The following is a 24,146-nucleotide window of genomic DNA, read 5'->3' as shown; positions in this document are numbered from 1 at the left end:
ATTCTGGTACACATCTCCAGATTTAGCTATTTCTTTAGTTTCCATGTCTACCACTCCAATGTGCCGGATGGGAATGAAGACAAATAAACATTCCTAATGTGGCATGGTTGGAAAGGTGTATCTATTGGTGGCAGGCTGACACTGAAGCTCCGGAACGTGCTTCAAACCATTCTTCCGGTGCGAATCCATACCAGCGATATGAGCTACGCGATTTCTAAACCCTATGCATTTCAACGGCAGCCAGTCCATTGTGACGTAGACCAGCGATCTAGGCGACGCGACCGATGAAAATTCGAACATGTTGAAACTTGTGCAAATGAGGAGCGGCGGCCAATGAGATTGTTTGGTTTTGTCTTTGACGGTTTGAAAATTGTAGGACTGTATGCTATTTCCACACGCTACACCACGGCCACTCAAAGCGATGGAAGCGATGGAATTTGGTCGCGTCGCTGGTGTGGATTCGCACCGTTCTTCTTCTTCCTCTTTTTTTTTTTGGCGGTTGGCTTCTGCTTCTGCAGCAGCCTCTGGTCACCTTGGACCAGGGTCTCCTGGCTCCAGACGATCCTCTGACTGGCCATGGAGGCTTAAGAGCAGTCCATGTTGAAGACCTGCAGCATCAATGCATGAAAGGCCCTGAATCTGGAGCATTCAAGGCCCTGCTTTGACCAAATAGCCGTTGGCCATGCCAGAGCCTTGCCTGAGAGCAAGATAATCACCCAAGCAACGCGAAACCCGTTGGAGCAGAGGGCGATGGGCTGGAGCTTGAAAGCCAGGTTGCAATTTTTGAGGAAACCTCGGCAGGCCCCTAAATGGCCATCATAGTGGCGGGAGAAGCCGAGGCTCCACGGGAGAATGGGGAGATAGTTTTGGTTTGGTAAGTGCTGGTGGCAGTTGCTGCAGCCTCTGGTTGTGGCAAATCAAGTCCTCCTGCTGGCAAGCAAGATCTGTCTGCTGAGGGTCCCTAAGCAGGCCGGTGGTACCATCAGTGATTGGATGTGGGAGCAACAAAAATGTGTCCAAACAGCCTTTGCAGGTGCAAGAAAGCATGCTGAAACAGCAGCAAGTTCTCTTAAGGACTGGCATGATGAGACCAATCAGAAGGACAATTCGATTATTTTCATGATAACCGTGTCCGGAGTAGGAATACAAGTTTAGAGCCCATTAAAGTATTGAAGTGTTGAAGGCCCTAGGGTCATGTGAGGGCGGCCAGTCTACATGATGGGATGTGTGCTTACAGATGGGCAGTGTGATTAACAATTAACAATGTGATATAAAAGGAGTAGGAGCGAGAGAGGCTACCTGGCTAGGTGTGTGAATGTTAGCATTTAGTTTTGTTATGTTTAGTTACGGTTGGCTGGTATGGTGCATGCGGATTTTAGTTAGGATGGCGGGATACACAACAGTGCCTAACTTGCTGGAGACAGCCGCAGCACGCGCCGTTTGCAGTACCCTGATCCGTAAAGGCCCTCCTTCACGATACAACATGCGCTGTCTGTAGCCTAGTTTTATTGATTTGGGGGATTTTATATGTGTCTAGTTGTGATGAGCTATGTTTAGTTATGTTGGCTGGTTTGGAAAATGTGGAGTTTTAGTCATAAGCTTTATTAGGGTAGAGGGTGCACAACAGTGCCCCTTACAGTGGGGGCTCCTGAAAAAATTATCAGGGGGATTTTTATAATGATTAAGGCGACCCATTCAGTATGTACATTAAGCGAGACGTATTGAAGTATGAATTTGTTGTTAGCTGATTAACTCATACAGCAATAACTTTTGTCCACTAGATGGCGCACACTAGATGTACACAACTGGAATATTTCCCCTCTCCTTACATAGCTAGAGTAGCTAGTAAAAGGGGGAAAGCTATGGAAAACACTTGCATCCAGGAGCCTTTCTTAAACAAACATGATGTGGCTCCACAATAAATTATCCCACTTTTTCATTGTCCACATGTCTCAAATGTTGTAAAATGTAACATAGCTTAACAGGATACATGATATGTCCAGTAACAACATAAAGAAGGGGGCAACATATAAGTAAAAACCAACAATATTTATTGACTAATCTCGAAGGTATTGGCTTACAAATTGCAAAATAAGGCATCAAATAGAAAATAACATTCACACTGTGAAACCTATGAAAAGTGACAATGGTATGTAGAAATACGATATCCATTTCGCCCCAAATTGCCCCAAAAAGGGGCGGGCCATTTGAAGCACCTTTTTTGCCTGACTGTTGCCTTATTCGACAATGACATTCAGAGTCAGATCAGACTAGATGTAGAATCCGATAGAAAAACATTTAGGCCTGCTGGCTGGCTGGACTATATGTGAGTGGCATGATGATCGGTAGTGTTGTAGAGTAGCACAGAGGATTTCCTTTTCCTTCAGTATGAGTGGTGTTGAGGACTTGTAGTGCGCTTACAGTTTTCTGTCTTCTTGACATTGGACGTGTGACATATTCTCTGTACTGTGGTTCTGTACTATATATTATTGTCTCCTTCACAGTTTTTTTTTTGCAGTTTTGCATGCTATTTGACATGAATTTAATGTAATAAAAGTTTGTAAAAGCACTTGTAGTCACGCCTTTGTTCCCTTTATTTGAGATCAAGTGTGTATGAATTTCCTTTGGGTCCGTGTCTCAGGTCTTGGGTAGGGCCCCAAGTAGTATAGTCAGGAAGTTTTCACTAGAAGTCCAGGTCACACATGGCTAACACAAATGCAAGGTGATAATTACTGACATAGCTGTTCTTTATTCTTGCTCACAAGCACAAAGAGCACAGATTAGATTACTCACATTACAACCATTTTAGAGTGTAGCCCTGATTTGCAATAAAACAGCAAGATTGTTATAAGAATCTATAAAAGTAGTTTAATGAACAATGATCTGAATTATGCAGCTTTTCTCTGTGGTTGTTTGTTTAACACATTTTTTTTTTAAAGAAACACAGTTTTGGTTGCCCAGTTACACTGCAACTTAAAGAAGTAAGGACATCCAGGTGTGGGGTAAAAATACATGACAGGATATACAGACAATCTGAATATCAGCACAAGTCTATGTTTTAGCCTGTGTCCCCTTACATGCAACACCACTCATTTTCCTACGTATTTCAGGAAAATTAAGACCATAAACCAGGGGGTTTAACAGGGGGGGAATAATGAGAAATTCAAGGGACAGAATTATAACTACTATTTCAGGTAGTGTCCCTGGTTTGTAACGACTAAAGGTGAGTTCACAAAACAAAGCAATAGAGTAGTTTGCAAAACTAACAATATGAGGCAAGCATGTATGTAAAGCATTTTGTTTATAAAGAGCTGAAGAGCTTCTTTGACAAATGATTAGAATTTGTACATACGTAAACAAAATAAATGCAAATGGAATGAAAATTGTTGTTGCGGCAACAAAAAATCCATACAGATTATTAACGGTGGTGCTTACACAAGACAGGTGAACAATTGACCAGTTGCTGCAATACAATTTCACTATCTTGTTACCTCATAAAGGTAGTCTGACAGTCAATAGTAATGCTACACCAATTGTGAACATTGGATATATCCAAACACCAGCTATTATGACAGCAATCCATTTTGAAGTCATAATGCTGTGATACTGCAGTGGTTGACATATAGCTATGTACCTATCATAGGCCATTGCAGAGAGGAGAGTACATTCATAAGATGCATAAGTGTAAATTATAAAAATCTGGATGAAACATGCAGAATGCGATATTGTATGGATGTCTGAATGCAGGTCTAACAATAGCCGAGGGAAAAGACCAAAGGATCCATAGAGAGCATTGGCTGACAGACAAGAAATAAGTATATACATAGGCTTATGCAGAGAGGTGTCTAGAATAATGGCTGCAATGATAAATGTATTAAAAAATACTATGGATACATATAACACGAGTCCCAGGCTAAAAAATACATATCTAGTCAATCCTTGACTGTTGAATAAAGTAAAGTATAAATAGGATGAGAGGGTTTCATTTTCCATCATTCTTGTAAGTGATGCAGGCATTGATTGAAGGTTTAACAGGTAAGACAGCAATTCACCTAACCTTTTGTGGTTGTCGTTGCTGTCTATCTTTACTGACATCTGTGTTGTATTTTATAACCCCTCTTTCTTGGGAGCATTAGGGAGTAGCTGGTAAGATGGTGTACACAACAGGTAACCCCTCCTCTTCTTTACATCAGAAGTCACACTGGCAATGACACTTGAAATATGCAGTTAAAATACAGGGCCCGATTTTAATCAAGAACACCTTTTTTCAAATTCAACTATTTATGGTTCTCTAGTTCAGTGTTTTTCAACCTTTTTTGCATGATATGAAAATCAAACCCAAACATCGTTTCAGCCTGAGCATAATATACTCTAAGAAATAAGGGAAACGTGTGTTTTATTTGTTGTATTTTATTAAACTTAACATCATCCTAATGCCAAGATGGCACAGGCTTTATGCCCAGGTACAGATCATTTTGGACTGGCTGCATTCCTGCCACACACCTGTAGAACAAAATGCAGGCAATTAGAACGACAACTGACATGGTATATGAACATTGTTAAGTGTTAATACTTTCCAAACAGAACATTGTGCACCCGTTGAGCAGCATAATTTATGGGAACTACTATGCCGCCACGTGCCAATACATTTATTATTGCTTTTTAAAAATCAAAAGGCTAGGAAAGCAGCAGGACCAGATCTGCTTCCCCCAGCTGTTTTCAGACACTGGCTTATGTCTTCACTGACATTTTCAACTCCTCTTTGCAACAGTGTACAGTCCCACAGTGTTTCAAATCCTCTGTCATCATCCCGGTCCCAAAGTCAGCTAAACCAACAGAGCTCAACGACTTCAGGCCAGTGGCCCTCACTTCAGTGGCCATGAAGGTGTTTGAACGCTTGGTACTCTCCCACCTACAATCCAGTGTGTCACCGCTGATGGATCCCCATCAGTTTGCTTACCAGGCTAACAGATCTGTAGAAGATGCCATCAACCTAGCTTTTCACTCTACTCTGCAACATCTGGAGTCAAGTAACACCTATGCACGCATGCTGTTTATTGACTTTAGCTCAGCCTTCAACACAATACAGCCACTCATTCTCTTCTCCAGGCTGCAAGCCATGAACATCGACATAGCTCTGTGTCACTGGATACTGGACTTCCTGAGGAACAGAACTCAAACAGTCAAAGTCAATAACGCAACATCATGCACTCTGACCCTCAACACTGGTGTGTGTGCTATCACCTCTTCTGTTCTCCATCTACACAAATGACCTGAGATCTCACCACCATTCCGTCAAGATGCTCAAATATGCAGATGACAACACCATCATCGGCCCAATCAAAGATTAGGATGAGTCTCAGTACTTCAAGGAGGTGAATTGGGCCGTTGACTGGTGCAGGAAGAACAAGCTCCATCTTAACGTCTCAAAAACAAAAGAAATAGTTGTGGACTTGAGAAGGAGGCCTAACACCAAAGCCTTAGTTAATGTATTTGACCAGCCCATAACCCTTACTGAGTCCTTTACATTTCTGGGCTCCTACATCAGCCAAAATTTGAAATGGGATATCAACACCACCCACCTTATCAAAAACGCCCAACAGAGACTGTATTTCCTCAGGCAACTGAAAAAGTTCAATGTCAACAAACACCTTTTGGTGCTCTTCTATAAAGCCATCATAGAAAGTGTCATCACCTCATCAATAACTGTCTGGTATGGACATTCTGACAGTCGCACAAAAATTAAACTGGAGAGAGTGGTGACCAAAGCCTCCAACATTATTGGTTGTGACCATCCATCAGTCCTCTCATTGTATGGTGAGCGTAGCTTAAATCGCGCAAAGAATATTATCAGAGACTCCTCCCATCCAAGCCATGACTTTTTTAACTTTTACCTTCTGGAAGACGCTACAGATCCATGCAAGCTTGAACGACACGCTTCAAAAACAGCTTCTTTCCCTCTGCTGTCAGGCTCCTGAACTCACAATGCTGACCTGGAGTATTTTTTTTATTTTTTATTTTTGTTTTCCCTATACCCCCTTCTCTCCCCTCCTACTGGCCTGAGCTACCTATGAAAAAGAATACCACCAACACTGTTGTGTGGCAATACAGTTTTATCTATCCATCTATCTATTATGAAATGACATAGTACTCACTTATTGCGAAATCTGGGCCTGTTTAGATGCACACAAACGATGTATCCGCGCAGGAATTGATGAGAGGCACACATGTAATTCCTCATCAAGGGATCGCAGACGTTCTTTATGTTTAGTCTTAATCGCTGTTTATCTTGAAAGGCCAAGCTTGCACAAGTATGTACTAGAACTTTTCCCTGTGATAACCATCGGACCTCGGTATGGAACAATACTATGTTCAGCTCCCATCTCCTCACATAAAATTGAAAACATGCGGCTTTTTAGTGGTCTTGTTTAAATGTAGTTAACCATGCTCAAGACTCTTTCCAACACATCGGTAAGCTCTGCTGGTAGCGTTTTAGCAACAAGTGCCTCTCAGTGTAGAAAGCAGTGGGTGACCACCACAACATCAGGGTTTTTCTCTCACTGCTCACGAAGCCTTTGATGCGCCCGACCATGGCTGCAGCTCCGTCGGTGCAAACACCCACACAACTGTCCCACTGAAGTCCTATTTGGTTGAGAAGATTTCCTCCCCTGTTTTATTACGGGCATTGCCTTGCACAAAAAAGGAAATTTTTCGTGCATAGAAGCTCCAACCACAAAGCGCACGTTAGCCAGGAGTTGGGCATGGCTACTTATATCTGTCAACTCATAGAGTTGCAAAGCAAATTTCCCGCTGCAGCGTATCTTCTCCAAAACAACACTCTCGATGTCATCCCAGCAGACATGTCATCAATACGTCTCGCTATGGTGTTATCTGAGAGGGGAACTTTAGCAATCTCCTTCACTGCATCTGGGCCTAGCATGACATTGACAATGGCTTTGCAGGCGGGTAATATCAATGCTTCCCCCCAGAGTGTGTGGCTTTTTTGAGGAGGTACTTTTTGGTAGTCCATTAACAGTAGGCAATATGGCCATTTTATCAGTATTAATTAACAATCTGATATAAAAGGAGAAAGAGCGAGAGAGGCTACCTGGCTAGGTGTGTGAATGTTAGCATTTAGTTTTGTTATGTTTAGTTACGGTTGGCTGGTATGGTGTATGCGGATTTTAGTTAGGATGGCGGGATACACAACAGTGCCTAACTGGCTGGAGACAGCCGCAGTACGCGCCGTATGCAGTACCCTGATCCGTTAAGGCCCTCCTTCACGATACAACATGCGCTGTCTGTAGCCTAGTTTTATTGATTTGGGGGATTTTATATGTGTCTAGTTGTGATGAGCTATGTTTAGTTATGTTGGCTGGTTTGGAAAATGTGGAGTTTTAGTCATAAGCTTTATTAGGGGGGGGATTTTTATAATGATTAAGGCGACCCATTCAGTATGTACATTAAGCGAGACGTATTGAAGTATGAATTTATTGTTAGCTGATTAACTCATACAGCAATAACTTTTGTCCACTAGATGGCGCACACTAGATGGACACAACTGGAATATTTCCCCTCTCCTTACATAGCTAGAGTAGCTAGTAAAAGGGGGAAAGCTATGGAAAACACTTGCATCCAGGAGCCTTTCTTAAACAAACATGATGTGGCTCCACAATAAATTATCCCACTTTTTCATTGTCCACATGTCTCAAATGTTGTAAAATGTAACATAACTTAACAGGATACATGATATGTCCAGTAACAACATAAAGAAGGGGGCAACATATAAGTAATAAGTAAAAACCAACAATATTTATTGACTAATCTTGAAGGTATTGGCTTACAAAAGCAAAATAAGGCATCAAATAGAAAATAACTCAGTGTTAGTGCAAGAAGTGAACATTCACACTGTGAAACCTATGAAAATTGACAATGATATATAGAAATACGATATCCATTTCGCCCCAAATTGCCCCAAAAAGGGGCGGGCCATTTGAAGCACCTTTTTTGCCTGACTGTTGCCTTATTCGACAATGACATTCAGAGTCAGATCAGACTAGATGTAGAATCCGATAGAAAAACATTTAGGCCCGCTGGATGGCTGGCCTATATGTGAGTGGCTTGATGATCGGCAGTGTTTTAGAGTGGCACAATGGCTCTCCTTTTCCTTCAGTATGAGTGGTGTTGAGGACTTGTAGTGCGCTTACATTTTTCTGTCTTCTTGTCATTGGACGTGTGACATATTGTCTTTACTGTGGTTCTGTACTATATATTATTGTCTCCTTCACAGTTTTTTTTTTGCAGTTTTGCATGCTATTTGACATTAATTTAATGTAATAAAAGTTTGTAAAAGCACTTGTAGTCACGCCTCTGTTCCCTTTATTTGAGGTCAAGCGTGTATGAATTTCCTTTGGGTCTGTGTCAGGTCTTGGGTAGGGCCCCAAGTAGTATAGTCAGGAAGTATTCACTAGAAGTCCAGGTCACACATGGCTAACACAAATACAAGGTGATAAATACTGACATAGCTGTTCTTTATTCTTGCTCACAAGCACAAAGAGCACAGATTAGATTACTCACATTACAACCATTTGAGAGTGTAGCCCTGATTTGCAATAAAACAGCAAGACTGTTATAAAAATCTATAAAAGTAGTTTAATGAACAATGATCTGAATTATGCAGCTTTTTTTCTGTGGTTGTTTGTTTATCACATTATTCTTTAAAAGAAACACAGTTTTGGTTGCCCAGTTACACTGCAACTTAAAGAAGTAAGGACATCCAGGTGTGGGGTAAAAATACATGACAGGATATACAGACAATCTGAATATCAGCACAAGTCTATGTTTTAGCCTGTGTCCCCTCACATGCAACACCACTCATTTTCCTACGTATTTCAGGAAAATTAAGACCATAAACCAGGGGGTTTAACAGGGGGGGAATAATGAGAAATTCAAGGGACAGAATTATAACTACTATTTCAGGTAGTTCCCCTGGTTTGTAACGACCAAAGGCGATTTCACAAAACAAAGCAATTGAGTAGTTTGCAAAACTAACAATATGAGGCAAGCATGTATGTAAAGCTTTTTGTTTATAAAGAGCTGAAGAGTTTCTTTGACAAATGATTAGAATTTGTACATATGTAAACAAAATAAATGCAAATGGAATGAAAATTGTTGTTGCGGTAACAAAAAATCCATACAGACTATTAACGGTGGTGCTTACACAAGACAGACGAACAATTGACCAGTTGCTGCAATACAATTTCACTATCTTGTTACCACATAAAGGTAGTCTGAAAGCCAATAGTACACCTACACCAATGCTGAACATTGGATATATCCAAACACCAGCTATTATGACAGCAATCCATTTTGAAGTCATAATGCTGTGATACTGCAGTGGTTGACATATAGCTATGTACCTATCATAGGCCATTGCAGTGAGGAGAGTACATTCATAAGATGCATAAGTGTAAATTATAAAAATCTGGATGAAACATGCAGAATGCGATATTGTATGGATGTCTGAATGCAGGTCTAACAATAGCCGAGGGAAAAGACCAAATGAGCCATAGAGAGCATTGGCTGACAGACAAGAAATAAGTATATACATAGGCTTATGCAGAGAGGTGTCCAGAATAATGGCTGCAATGATAAATGTATTCAAAAATACTATGGATACATATAACACGAGTCCCAGGCTAAAAAATACATATCTAGTCAATCCTTGACTGTTGAATAAAGTAAAGTAAAAATAGGATGAGAGGGTTTCATTTTCCATCATTCTTGTAAGTGATGCAGGTATTAATTGAAGGTTTAACAGGTAAGACAGTAATTCACCTAACCTTTTGTGGTTGTCGTTGCTGTCTATCTTTACTGACATCTGTGTTGTATTTTATAACCCCTTTTTCTTGGGAGCATTAGGGAGTAGCTGGTAAGATGGTGTACACAACAGGTAACCCCTCCTCTCCTTTACATCAGAAGTGACACTGGTAATAACACTTGAAATGTGCAGTTAAAGATAATGGGCACGATTTTAATCAAGAATACCTTTTTTCAAATTCAACTATTTATGGTTCTCTAGTTCAGTGTTTTTCAACCTTTTTTGCATCAAGGCACACTTAAGACACAGAAAAAATCTCACGGCACACCAACAACCGGAAATGATATAAAAATCAAACCCAATCATCATTTCAGCCTGAGCATAATATACTCTAAGAAATAAGGGGAAACTTGTGTTTTATTTGTTGTATTTTAGTAAACTTAACATCATCCTAATGCTAAGATGCCACGGGCTTTATGCACAGGTACAGATCATTTTGGACCGGCTGCATTACCGCCACACACCTGTAGAACAAAATGCAGGCAATTAGAACGACAACTGTCATGGTATATGAACATTGTTAAGCGCTAATACTTTCCAAACAGAACATTGTGCACCAGTTGCGCAGCATAATTTATGGGAACTACTATGCCGCCACGTGCCAATACATTTATTATGAAATGACATAGTACTCACTTCGCTTCATCTTCCTTTCAACTTTCATTCTTCTTTAGCGGTGAAACAGTCCATTGTTTGTAGTGCAAAGGGGAGCGGCGGTAATATTAACTAGAATGCGTTTCGTGAACGAACTGCGAGAGTGTGCTTGCTCTGTTGCGGCCATGACCGAGAGAACAAGTGCCTTGGAATTGGGGCAGGTGTCAGCTCTCCAGCTCTCCCTGCTGGATGAGCATGCACAAATGAGTATGCATGAGTGAGTAAACATGAGTGAGTATGCATGAGTGAGTATGCATGAGTGATTATGCACTAGTGAGTATGCATGAGTGAGTATGCATGAGTGAGTAAACATGAGTGAGTATGCATGAGTGAGTAAACATGAGTGAGTATGCATGAGTGAGTATGCATGAGTGAGTAAACATGAGTGAGTATGCATGAGTGAGTATGCATGAGTGAGTAAACATGAGTGAGTATGCACGAGTGAGTAAACATGAGTGAGTATGCATGAGTGAGTATGCATGAGTGAGTAAACATGAGTGAGTATGCATGAGTGAGTAAACATGAGTGAGTATGCATGAGTGAGTAAACATGAGTGAGTAAACATGAGTGAGTATGCATGAGTGAGTATGCATGAGTGAGTATGCATGAGTGAGTCAACATGAGTGAGTATGCATGAGTGAGTATGCATGAGTGAGTATGCATGAGTGAGTGTGCATGAGTGAGTTAACATGAGTGAGTATGTATGAGTGAGTATGCACGAGTGAGTAAACATGAGTGAGTAAACATGAGTGAGTATGCATGAGTGAGTATGCACGAGTGAGTATGCATGAGTGAGTATGCACGAGTGAATAAACATGAGTGAGTAGAGCCCTGGTATGGAAGGTGTCTCTTAATATTCCTAGTTATACAGTTGAATGGAGAGGGACAGAGAGAGAAGAGGAGCCTTGAGACCTTGGCGCAGGTGTCAGTGAAGCACAGGTGCAAGCCAGTTTAATGACCCTATTACGATGTCATAATGGCACAGAGTTCTGCCATGCAAGTCTATGGAGAAAAAAGGTGATGGAAAAAGAGGAATAAAAAAGGAGTGGCAAGGAGTACCGCCACGAAAAGTCATAGCAGGTTGCACCGGATCGGGCCGGACGTTTCAGTGTTTGAACGGTGCCTGTACCTCGAACGGGCGAGGCGTAGTTAGCTGCAAGAAAAACGGGGAGAATAAAGAAAGAAAACTTGACAACAACAATACTGTGCTTCCCTTCAGGCAAGCACACTAATTAGACTTTCTGATCTTTTATTTTTTTCATTTTGTTTATTTATTTGTTTGTTTAAACATTATTATAATTTACTATGATAATAGTGTGGGCGCTTCTGGTCTGTGGCCGTGGGCACTGCTGGTAGGGGTGGGGCAACTCGTCGGGGGCCTTCTGATTCCGCCTCTATGGTTGGTCCGCCACTGGTTGTGATGAGCTATGTTTAGTTATGTTGGCTGGTTTGGTACATGTGGAGTTTTAGTCATAAGCTTTATTAGGGTAGCAGGGTGCACAACAGTACCCCTTACAGTGGGGGCTCCTGAAAAATTATCAGGGGGATTTTTATAATGATTAAGGCGACCCATTCAGTATGTACATTAAGCGAGACGTATTGAAGTATGAATTTGTTGTTAGCTGATTAACTCATACAGCAATAACTTTTGTGTCCACTAGATGGCGCACACTTACGGAACCCAGGAGAGGTCACTTTAAATTATATTTTTTCTGGCCGTGATAATTCGTGAGTACGTTTTCCTTTGATTGAGCTCTCGATTTAATAAAACGTGAGCATGTTTTCCTTTAATCGAGCCCTCGATTTAATAAAACGTGAGCACGTTTTCCTTTAATCGAGCCCCCGATTTAATAAAATGTGCTCACTTTTGTCATTTCCGACATTTTCCCGGTTTATTCTACTCAGCAGTCAGCGAAGGACAGCGATGGAGCCGGTTCGCTCTCAGCATCCTTTTTAATGTGCTCAAACTCATAACCATGGCAGGCTGGGTGGCTAAAGTTCTCGATATATCCTTGTACACCATGCCCAAACCATGGTATACCCTGACCAGATCAATCTCGCTAGACAGGTTTCCACTATCTCCTGGATTGTTGTAACGTGCTCATGTTTAAATGTGTCACCTCAAGACAATATCGAGTGCACGTTTTACAAATTGTGGCCACGTTTAAGTAGATCGTGCACACACTAAATGATGCTCTCATTGTACCGAATCGTTCCCTCGTTTTAGTAAATAGTGTCCTCGTTTTAATAAATGGTTCCCTCGTTTTACAATGCTTTAAATGAGAGCACAATTTAGTATAATGAGAGCACACTATAGTAAAACGAGGGCACACTTTAGTAAAATGAGAGCACACTATAGAAAAACGAGCGCACACTTTAGTTAAACGAGCGCACAATAAAGTAAAACGAGAGCACACTATGGTAAAACGAGAGCACATTGTAGTAAAACAAGCGCACGTTGTAGTAAAACGAGCGCACGTTCTCTGCACATGTGAAACATTTTGTGATGACCCCTCCAGGGTTCCGTACTAGATGGACACAACTGGAATATTTCCCCTCTCCTTACATAGCTAGAGTAGCTAGTAAAAGGGGGAAAGCTATGGAAAAAACTTGCATCCAGGAGCCTTCATAAGCAAACATGATGTGGCTCCACAATAAATTATCCCACTTTTTCATTGTCCACATGTCTCAAATGTTGTAAAATGTAACATAGCACAAAGAGCACAGATTAGATTACTCACATTACAACCATTTGAGAGTGTAGCCCTGATTTGCAATAAAACAGGAAGACTGTTATAAAAATCTATAAAAGTAGTTTAATGAACAATGATCTGAATTATGCTTCTTTTTTCTGTGGTTGTTTGTTTAACACATTTTTTTTTAAAAAGAAACACAGTTTTGGTTGCCGAGTTACACTGCAACTTAAAGAAGTAAGGACATCCAGGTGTGGGGTAAAAATACATGACAGGATATACAGACAATCTGAATATCAGCACAAGTCTATGTTTTAGCCTGTGTCCCCTAACATGCAACACCACTCATTTTCCTACGTATTTCAGGAAAATTAAGACCATAAACCAGGGGGTTTAACAGGGGGGGGATAATGAGAAATTCAAGGGACAGAATTATAACTACTATTTCAGGTAGTTCCTCTGGTTTGTAACGACTAAAGGCGATTTCACAAAACAAAGCAATTGAGTAGTTTGCAAAACTAACAATATGAGGCAAGCATGTATGTAAAGCTTTTTGTTTATAAAGAGCTGAAGAACTTCTTTGACAAATGATTAGAATTTGTACATATGTATACAAAATAAATGCAAATGGAATGAAAATTGTTGTTGCGGTAACAAAAAATCCATACAGATTATTAATTGTGGTGCTTACACAAGACAGGCGAACAATTGCCCAGTTCATGCAATACAATTTCACTATCTTGTTACCACATAAAGGTAATCTGACAGTCAATAGTAAACCTACACCAATTGTGAACATTGGATATATCCAAACACCAGCTATTATGACAGCAATCCATTTTGAAGTCATAATGCTGTGATACTGCAGTGGTTGACATATAGCTATGTACCTATCATAGGCCATTGCAGTGAGGAGAGTACATTCATAAGATGCATAAGTGTTGATTATAAAAATCTGGATGAAACATGCAGAATGCGATATTGTATGGATGTCTGAATGCAGGTCTAACAATAGCCGAGGAAAAAGACCAAATGAGCCATAGAGAGCATTGGCTGACAGACAAGAAATAAGTATATACATAGGCTTATGCAGAGAGGTGTCCAGAATAATTGCTGCAATGATAAATGTATTAAAAAATACTATGGATACATATAACATGAGTCCCAGGCTAAAAAATACATATCTAGTCAATCCTTGACTGTTGAATAAAGTAAAGTAAAAATAGGATGAGAGGGTTTCATTTTCCATCATTCTTGTAAGTGATGCAGGCATTGATTGAAGGTTTAACAGGTAAGGCAGCAATTCACCTAACCTTTTGTGGTTGTCGTTGCTGTCTATCTTTACTGACATCTGTGTTGTATTTTATAACCCCTCTTTCTTGGGAGCATTAGGGAGTAGCTGGTAAGACGGTGTACACAACAGGTAACCCCTCCTCTACTTTACATCAGAAGTGACACTGGCAATGACACTTGAAATATGCAGTTAAAATACAGGGCACGATTTTAATCAAGAAAACCTTTTTTCAAATTCAACTATTTAAGGTTCTCTTGTTCAGTGTTTTTAAACCTTTTTTGCATCAAGGCACACTTAAGACACAGAAAAAATCTCACGGCACACCAACAACCTGAAATGATATAAAAATCAAACCCAAACATCGTTTCAGCCTGAGCATAATATACTCTAAAAAATAAGGGAAACGTATGTTTTATATGTTGTATTTTATTAAACTTAACATCAACATATACACATGATACAACATCACACGATACAATCAAGATGGTATACAATATAAGACTGAAAGTGGAAAGAAATAGAGACAACCACACTGCAAAAAATGCTTTTCTAACCTAGTGTTATTACTCTTATATTGAGATGAAAAATCTAGTTGGTCTTGTTCCTAGCTAAATTGTACTTACCTAGTGCTTTCTTGGTAAGGTTATTTTTACCTATTTCAAGCAAATATTACTTATTTTAAGAAATCTTAACAAGCCAAATTTGCTTAACGCACTGGCAGCCAAATTTGCTTGTTTTAAGCTTAATCCTGCTTAAATATGTAATTATTTGTCTTAAATCTAGAGGGGCATTTTTTGCACTGCAGCATTTAAAGTTTTGGCAGTAGAACAGTTTATTGGGTATACTAATACATATGTAAATATAAAATGGTAATACAACATATTAAGAGGTTGTAATGTACTCACCAGGCTTCAATTAATAGAATAAGTGGATGATTGTGATCATATTAGCAGAGAAATGGGTAGTAAGGCTGGTAATCTGAATATGTGTATGATGCATTGTAGGCCATGTGTACTTTGGACGTGTTTGTTAGGTGGGACTGGGCAGCAGGAAGCAGGGGACACAACTCCTCGCAGATTCAAGTGTTTTACCTCCCCTTCCTTCTCCGTTCTATTAGGGATATTAGATGTGTGTGGCCTGCTGATCGGCAGTGTTTTAGAGTGGCACAGTGGCTTTCCTTTTCCTTCAGTATGAGTGGTGTTGAGGACCTGCAGTACACTTACATTTTGACATTGGAGAGGTGACATATACTCTTTACCGTGGTTCTGTACTATATATTATTGTCTCCTTTACAGTTTTGTATTAGTTTTGCATGCTATTTGACATGAATTTGATGTAATAGAAGTTTGTGCACTTGTAGTCACGTCTCTGTTCCCTTTATTTGAGGTTAAAGCACAGTGTATATGCATTTCCTCTGGGTCTGTGTCTCAGGTCTTGGGTAGTGCCCCAAGTAGTATAGTCAGTAAGTATTCACTAGAAGTCCAGGTCACACTTGGCTAACACAAATGCAAGGTGATAATTACTGACATAGCTGTTCCTCATTCTTGCTCACAAGCACAAAGAGCACAAATTAGATTACTCATATTACAACCATTTTAGAGTGTTGCCCTGATTTGCAATAAAACAGCAAGACTGTCATACAAATCGGCTGAAGTAGTTTAATGACCAATGATCTGAATTATGCATCTTTTGTCTCTGGGTTGTTTGTTTTAACACATTATTTTGCAAAGAAACACAGTTTTGGTTGCCCAGTTACACTGCAACTTAAAGAAGTAAAGACATCCAGGTGTGGGGGAAATATAGTAAGTAAGTAAGTAAGTAAGTAAGACTTTATTTATATAGCACATTTCGTACAAGAGTTGCAATTCAAAGTGCTTTACATAAAATCAATAAGAGCAAGCAGCAGGAGCAATAAAATAATGGTCAACATCGAATCAGAACTTGATGTTCCGATAGGCTTAAAATATTAAAATCATAATAAAAGTAATAAAACCCTTCTGCCTGGTATTTAGCTCAGTCGAAACCATAGTGCTGCTCCATAGATTCCGCCCTACCCTGTTAAATATTTTCCCTAGCTATGTTTCCCCGTCCAAAGGCCACCCTTCCTTCTATACCCTTCCTTCAGAGGCCTCTTCGTCTTCTTCCACCGAACGCACTTCAGGGCTTCGGGAGAGACACTAGCTCTCTTTTACAGGCTTAAGGAAGGTGACTGCACCTAGGGGACTAGAACATTTGTTATGGAAATATCTCTGAGAATAATATGTGATATATTGAGCCACAATATGGTTTCCGACAGTGCCATGGTACCCTCAAAACAGTTTTACAGAGAAATAGTAAAAGTAATAAAAGTCATAAAACCCTTAAAACAGTTTCAAAGAGAACTAGTAAAAATATGCAAGTTACAGAGAAATAAAAAGTGCCAGATAAAATTAATAAAATGCTTTGATATACATGATATACAAAACATTTGAATGTCAGCACAAGTGTATGTCTACGCCTGTGTCCCCTTACTTGCAACACGACTAATTTTCCTACGTATTTCAGGAAAATTAAGACCATAAACCAGGGGGTTTAAAAGGGGGGGAATAATGAGAAATTCAAGGGAAAGAATTATAACTACTACTTCAGGTAGTTCCCCTGGTTTGTAACGACTAAAGATGACTTCACAAAACATTGCAATTGAGTAGTTCACAAAACTAACAATATGAGGCAAGCATGTATGTAAAGCTTTTTGTTTATAAACAGCTGACGTGCTTCTTTGACAAATTATTAGAATTTGTACATATGTATACAAAATAAATGCAAATGGAATGAAAATTGTTGTTGCAGCAAGAAAAAATCCATACAGATTATTAATTGTGGTGCTTACACAAGACAGACGAACAATTGCCCAGTTGCTGCAATACAATTTCACTATCTTGCTACCACATAAAGGTAATCTGAGAGTCAATAGTAAACCTACACCAATTGTGAACATTGGATATATCCAAACACCAGCTATTATGACAGCAATCCATTTTGAAGTCATAATGCTGTGATACTGCAGTGGTTGACATATAGCTATGTACCGATCATAGGCCATTGCAGTGAGGAGAGTAAATTCAAAAGATGCATAAGTGAAAATTATAAAACTCTGGCTGAAACATGCAGAATGCGATATGGTATGAATGTCTGAATACAGGTCTAACAATAGCCGAGGGAAAAGACCAAATGAGCCATAGAGAGCATTGGCTGACAGACAAGAAATAAGTATATACATAGGCTTATGCAGAGAGGTGTCCAGAATAATGGCTACAATGATAAATGTATTCAAAAATACTATGGATACATATAACACAAGTCCCAGGCTAAAAAATACATATCTAGTCAATCCTTGACTGTTGAATAAAGTAAAGTAAAAATAGGATGAGAGGGTTTCATTTTCCATCATTCTTGTAAGTGATGCAGGCATTGATTGAAGGTTTAACAGGTAAGACAGCAATTCACCTAACCTTTTGTGGTTGTCGTTGCTGTCTATCTTTACTGACATCTGTGTTGTATTTTATAACGCCTCTTTCTTGGGAGCATTAGGGAGTAGCTGGTAAGATGGTGTACACAACAGGTAACCCCTCCTCTTCTTTACATCAGAAGTGACACTGGCAATAACACTTGAAATGTGCAGTTAAAGATAATGGGCACGATTTTAATCAAGAACACCTTTTTTCAAAATCAACTATTTATGGTTCTCTAGTTCAGTGTTTTTCAACCTTTTTTTGCGTGAAGGCACACTTAAGACACAGAAAAAAATCTCACGGCACACCAACAACCGGAAATGATATAAAAATCAAACCCAAACATCGTTTCAGCCTGAGCATAATATACTCTAAGAAATAAGGGGAAACGTGTGTTTTATTTGTTGTATTTTATTAAACTTAACACCATCCTAATGCCAAGATGGCACGGGCTTTATGCCCAGGTACAGATCATTTTAGACTGGCTGCATTACCGCTACACACCTGTAGAACAAAATGCAGGCAATTAGAACAACAACTGTCATGGTATATGAACATTGTTAAGTGTTAATACTTTCCAAACAGAACATTGTGCACCCGTTGCGCAGCATAATTTATGGGAACTACTATGCCACTGTCAAGCTAAGAAGGCACCGGATGCCTAAAAGAGCCCGGGTGACGTAATGTTGATTCTTGAGTGACAGTTTCTATGCCAACGTTAGCATTACGTACCCGGTCACCGCGTACCCCGCATCTATATTGCTAATAGCAATTCCTCCTTTTGTGCGACAATATTAAGCGACTAAAAAGTAGCTGATGGCTTTCGAACAACTCTTGAGACTCTCTGACTGATAGCCAAAAAGTGTCGGGGTACAAAGTGTCCGTTAAGGCACAATATTAAGCGACTAAAAAGTTTTAGCTACACCTGCCTGATGGTATTCTGTAAGTTAGCAATGTCCGCTAGCATATCAAAGCTAGCAATCCCCCGTTGTTCTTTAGTAAAATGTTGTGCAAACAATGCCCTGTTTTGTTCAAATGTAACTGTGGGTGCCGTCAGATATGTCTAAAAATCACAACACATTAAGGAGTGTCTTAATTTAAGCACAACAACAGATGAATAGCTTCAAGCTAACAAGACACTAGCACGAGCTAGCTAGCTGATGGAATGTGCTTACTTTGATACATACATTTGATTTATTTAAACTAGCGAATCAACAACTTTCCTACCAAAGTCAAACATCAAATGGTTGTTTTGGTTGGTTTATTGTAGGTCAAATACAAGCAAGCCGGTCTCAGGTAGCGAAGTTCAATGCAATATGCTCTGAAGTAAATCGCGTTATGAGCAATAAAGACCCGGGTGACGTATTGGCGTTGGCATAGCAACTGTCACTCAAGAGTCGTTCGAAAGTCAACATTACATCACCCGGGCTCTTTTAGGCATCCGGTGCCTTTTTAGCTTGACACCGCCACGTGCCAATACATTTATTATGAAATGACATAGACCTCACTTATTGCAAAATCTGGGCCTGTTTAGATGCACACAAACGTATCCGCGCAGGAATTGATGAGAGGCACACATGTAATTCCTCATCAAGGGATCGCAGACGTTCTTTATGTTTAGTCTTAATCGCTGTTTATCTTGAAAGGCCAAGCTCGCACAAGTATGTACTAGAACTTTTCCCTGTGATAACCATCGGACCTCGGTATGGAACAATAAGGCACTATGTTCTGCTCCCATCTCCTCACATAAAATTGAAAACAGGCGGCTTTTAAGTGGTCTTGCTTAAATGTAGTTAACCATGCTCAAGACTCTTTCCAACACACCGGTAAGCTCTGCTGGAAGCGTTTTAGCAACAAGTGCCTCTCAGTGTAGAAAGCAGTGGGTGACCACCACAACATCAGGGTTTTTCTCTCACTGCTCACGAAGCCTTTGATGCGCCCGACCATGGCTGCAGCTCCGTCGGTGCAAACACCCACACAACTGTCCCACTGAAGTCCTATTTGGTTGAGAAGATTTCCTCTCCTGTTTTATTACGGGCATTGCCCTGCAAAAAAGGGACATTATCGCGTATAGAAGCTCCAACCACAAAGCGCACGTTAGCCAGGAGTTGGGCATGGCTACTTATATCTGTCAACTCATAGAGTTGCAAAGCAAATTTCCCACTGCAGCGTATCTTCTCCAAAACAACACTCTCGATGTCATCCCAGCAGACATGTCATCAATACGTCTCGCTATGGTGTTATCTGAGAGGGGAACTTTAGCAATCTCCTTCACTGCATATGGGCCTAGCATGACATTGACAATGGCTTTGCAGGCGGGTAATATCAATGCTTCCCCCCAGAATGTGTGGCTTTTTTGAGGAGGTACTTTTTGGTAGTCCATTAACAGTAGGCAATATGGCCATTTTATCAGTATTAATTAACAATCTGATATAAAAGGTGAAAGAGCGAGAGAGGCTACCTGGCTAGGTGTGTGAATGTTAGCATTTAGTTTTGTTATGTTTAGTTACGGTTGGCTGGTATGGTGCATGCGGATTTTAGTTAGGATGGCGGGATACACAACAGTGCCTAACTGGCTGGAGACAGCCGCAGCGCGCGCCGTATGCAGTACCCTGATCTGTAAAGGCCCTCCTTCACGATACAACATGCGCTGTCTGTAGCCCAGTTTTATTGATTTGGGGGATTTTATATGTGTTTAGTTGTGATGAGCTATGTTTAGTTATGTTGGCTGGTTTGGTACATGTGGAGTTTTAGTCATAAGCTTTATTAGGGTAGCAGGGTGCACAACAGTGCCACTTACAGTGGGGGCTCCTGCAAAAATTATCAGGGGGATTTTTATAATGATTAAGGCGACCCATTCAGTATGTACATTAAAGCCCCATTATGCAACAATTATACTTCAGAATTAGGGTTAGGATAAGCAGTTTAACCTTAATATAACAGCTTAAAAAAAATTGGGTCGCTACAATGACTTTTAATATGGAGAATTGCCTCCGTGCCATTGCGATACAAGGGTCCTTAGGCATATAACTGCGTTATGTAGTTTTGCCTGCCGCAGCCCGCCGCCCTGACTTGTTGACTTTCTGCAGATCTAGTAAGTAGCTTATTTGCCGTCTTGCTTTGTCTTGTATTGCACTTGCTTGATGTTTGACTGTGTAAGGACAGTCGTTGAGTAACTAGTTTGTCATAATGTCAAAGTCAGCACATTTCAAGAGATTTCGTTAGTTTTAGCTGCTAGCATGCCGTTCGCGAATAGCTATTGATCCGTTGTGCTGCTTTAAGCGAGACGTATTGAAGTATGAATTAATTTGTTGTTAGCTGATTAACTCATACAGCAATAACTTTTGTCCACTAGATGGCGGACACTAGATGGAAACAACTGGAATATTTCCCCTCTCCTTACATAGCTAGAGTAGCTAGTAAAAGGGGGAAAGCTATGGAAAAAAATTGCATCCAGGAGCCTTCATAAGCAAACATGATGTGGCTCCACAATAAATTATCCCACTTTTTCATTGTCCACATGTCTCAAATGTTGTAAAATGTAACATAGCTTAACAGGATACATGATACGTCCAGTAACAACATAAAGAAGGGGGCAACATATAAGTCAAAACCAACAATATTTATTGATTAATCTTGAAGGTATTGGCTTACAAAAGCAAAATAAGGCCTCAAATAGAAAATAACTCAGTGTTAGTGCAAGAAGCGAACATTCACACTGTGAAACCTATGAAAAGTGACAATGGTATATAGAAATACGATATCCATTTCGCCCCAAATTGCCCCAAAAAGGGGCAGGCAATTTGAAGCACCTTTTTTGCCTGACTGTTGCCTTATTCGACAATGACATTCAGAGTCAGATCAGACTAGATGTAGAATCCGACAGTAAAACATTTAGACCCGCTGGCTGGCTGGCCTATATGTGAGTGGCTTGATGATCGGCAGTGTTTTAGAGCAGCACAATGGCTCTCCTTTTCCTTCAGTATGAGTAGTGTTGAGGACTTGTAGTGCGCTTACATTTTTCTGTCTTCTTGACATTGGACGTGTGACGTATTCTCTTTACTGTGGTTCTGTACTATATATTATTGTCTCCTTCACAGTTTTTTTTTTGCAGTTTTGCATGCTATTTGACATGAATTTAATGTAATAAAAGTTTGTAAAAGCACTTGTAGTCACGCCTCTGTTCCCTTTATTTGAGGTCAAGCGTGTATGAATTTCCTTTGGGTCTGTGTCTCAGGTCTTGGGTAGGGCCCCAAGTAGTGTAGTCAGGAAGTTTTCACTAGAAGTCCAGGTCACACATGGCTAACACAAATGCAAGGTGATAAATACTGACATAGCTGTTCTTTATTCTTGCTCACAAGCACAAAGAGCACAGATTAGATTACTCACATTACAACCATTTGAGAGTGTAGCCCTGATTTGCACTAAAACAGCAAGACTGTTATAAAAATCTATGAACGTAGTTTAATGAACAATGATCTGAATTATGCTTCTTTTTTCTGTGGTTGTTTGTTTAACACATTTTTTTGAAAAGAAACACAGTTTTGGTTGCCGAGTTACACTGCAACTTAAAGAAGTAAGGACATCCAGGTGTGGGGTAAAAATACATGACAGGATATACAGACAATCTGAATATCAGCACAAGTCTATGTTTTAGCCTGTGTCCTCTCACATGCAACACCACTCATTTTCCTACGTATTTCAGGAAAATTAAGACCATAAACCAGGGGGTTTAACAGGGGGGGAATAATGAGAAATTCAAGGGACAGAATTATAACTACTATTTCAGGTAGTTCCCCTGGTTTGTAACGACTAAAGGTGATTTCACAAAACATTGCAATTGAGTAGTTTGCAAAACTAACAATATGAGGCAAGCATGTATGTAAAGCTTTTTGTTTATAAAGAGCTGAAGAGCTTCTTTGACAAATGATTAGAATTTGTACATATGTAAACAAAATAAATGCGAATGGAATGAAAATTGTTGTTACGGCGACAAAAATTCCATACAGATTATTAACGGTGGTGCTTACACAAGACAGACGAACAATTGACCAGTTGCTGCAATACAATTTCACTATCTTGTTACCACATAAAGGTAATCTGAAAGTCAATAGTATACCTACACCAATGCTGAACATTGGATATATCCAAACACCAGCTATTAAGACAGCAATCGATTTTGAAGTCATAATGCTGTGATACTGCAGTGGTTGACATATAGCTATGTACCTATCATAGGCCATTGCAGTGAGGAGAGTACATTCATAAGATGCATAAGTGAAAATTATAAAACTCTGGATGAAACATGCAGAATGTGATATTGTATGAATGTCTGAATGCAGGTCTAACAATAGCCGAGGGAAAAGACCAAATGAGCCATAGAGAGCATTGGCTGACAGACAAGAAATAAGTATATACATAGGCTTATGCAGAGAGGTGTCCAGAATAATGGTTGCAATGATAAATGTATTCAAAAATACTATGGATACATATAACACGAGTCCCAGGCTAAAAAATACATATCTAGTCAATCCTTGACTGTTGAATAAAGTAAAGTAAAAATAGGATGAGAGGGTTTCATTTTCCATCATTCTTGTAAGTGATGCAGGCATTGATTGAAGGTTTAACAGGTAAGACAGCAATTCACCTAACCTTTTGTGGTTGTCGTTGCTGTCTATCTTTACTGACATTTGTGTTGTATTTTATAACCCCTCTTTCTTGGGAGCATTAGGGAGTAGCTGGTAAGATGGTGTACACAACAGGTAACCCCTCCTCTTCTTTACATCAGAAGTGACACTGGCAATAACACTTGAAATGTGCAGTTAAAGATAATGGGCACGATTTTAATCAAGAACACCTTTTTTCAAATTCAACTATTTATGGTTCTCTAGTTCAGTGTTTTTCAACCTTTTTTGCATCATGGCACACTTAAGACACAGAAAAAATCTCACGGCACACCAACAACCGGAAATTATATGAAAATCAAACCCAAACATCGTTTCAGCCTGAGCATAATATACTCTAAGAAATAAGGGAAACATTAGTTTTATTTGTTGTATTTTATTAAACTTAACATCAAAATATACACATGATACAAGATCACACGATACAATCAAGATGGTATACAATATAAG

The 24,146-nt window shown here is 39.8% G+C and overlaps 4 protein-coding genes and 1 pseudogene across 5 annotated transcripts; all 5 read right to left on the bottom strand.

Annotated features, from left to right (window-relative positions):
- Nucleotides 1-3,051: 3,051 nt before the first annotated feature.
- On the bottom strand, nt 3,052-3,993 carry LOC308382373 (olfactory receptor 6N1-like; annotated as a pseudogene). Its single transcript has one exon. The product of its transcript is annotated as an olfactory receptor 6N1-like (transcript).
- A 4,843-nt stretch (nt 3,994-8,836) lies between these two features.
- Nucleotides 8,837-9,778, bottom strand: LOC308382372 (olfactory receptor 10J5-like; the record flags this gene model as incomplete). Its single annotated transcript, XM_080860094.1, has 1 exon — nt 8,837-9,778. One exon carries the CDS (start codon nt 9,776-9,778, stop codon nt 8,837-8,839), a length of 942 nt encoding a protein of 313 aa, XP_080716220.1.
- A 3,728-nt stretch (nt 9,779-13,506) lies between these two features.
- On the bottom strand, nt 13,507-14,476 carry LOC308382315 (olfactory receptor 6N1-like; the record flags this gene model as incomplete). The annotated part of the gene is made up of 1 exon (XM_080860032.1): nt 13,507-14,476. The coding sequence occupies one exon, from the start codon at nt 14,474-14,476 to the stop codon at nt 13,556-13,558; it is 921 nt and encodes a 306-aa protein (XP_080716158.1). The 3' UTR covers nt 13,507-13,555.
- A 2,536-nt stretch (nt 14,477-17,012) lies between these two features.
- On the bottom strand, nt 17,013-17,948 carry LOC308382438 (olfactory receptor 10J5-like; the record flags this gene model as incomplete). Its single annotated transcript, XM_080860165.1, has 1 exon — nt 17,013-17,948. The coding sequence occupies one exon, from the start codon at nt 17,946-17,948 to the stop codon at nt 17,013-17,015; it is 936 nt and encodes a 311-aa protein (XP_080716291.1).
- A 4,710-nt stretch (nt 17,949-22,658) lies between these two features.
- Nucleotides 22,659-23,702, bottom strand: LOC308382371 (olfactory receptor 51I2-like; the record flags this gene model as incomplete). The annotated part of the gene is made up of 2 exons (XM_080860093.1): nt 22,659-23,491; nt 23,660-23,702. The coding sequence occupies 2 exons, from the start codon at nt 23,700-23,702 to the stop codon at nt 22,659-22,661; spliced, it is 876 nt and encodes a 291-aa protein (XP_080716219.1).
- Nucleotides 23,703-24,146: the final 444 nt, after the last annotated feature.

Source organism: Sprattus sprattus (assembly GCF_963457725.1).
Source record: "Sprattus sprattus genome assembly, chromosome: 21".
NCBI lineage: Eukaryota > Metazoa > Chordata > Actinopteri > Clupeiformes > Clupeidae > Sprattus > Sprattus sprattus.
The sequence above is the reverse complement of the archived record's forward strand: the minus strand, read 5'-3'. Positions and strand labels throughout refer to the sequence as shown.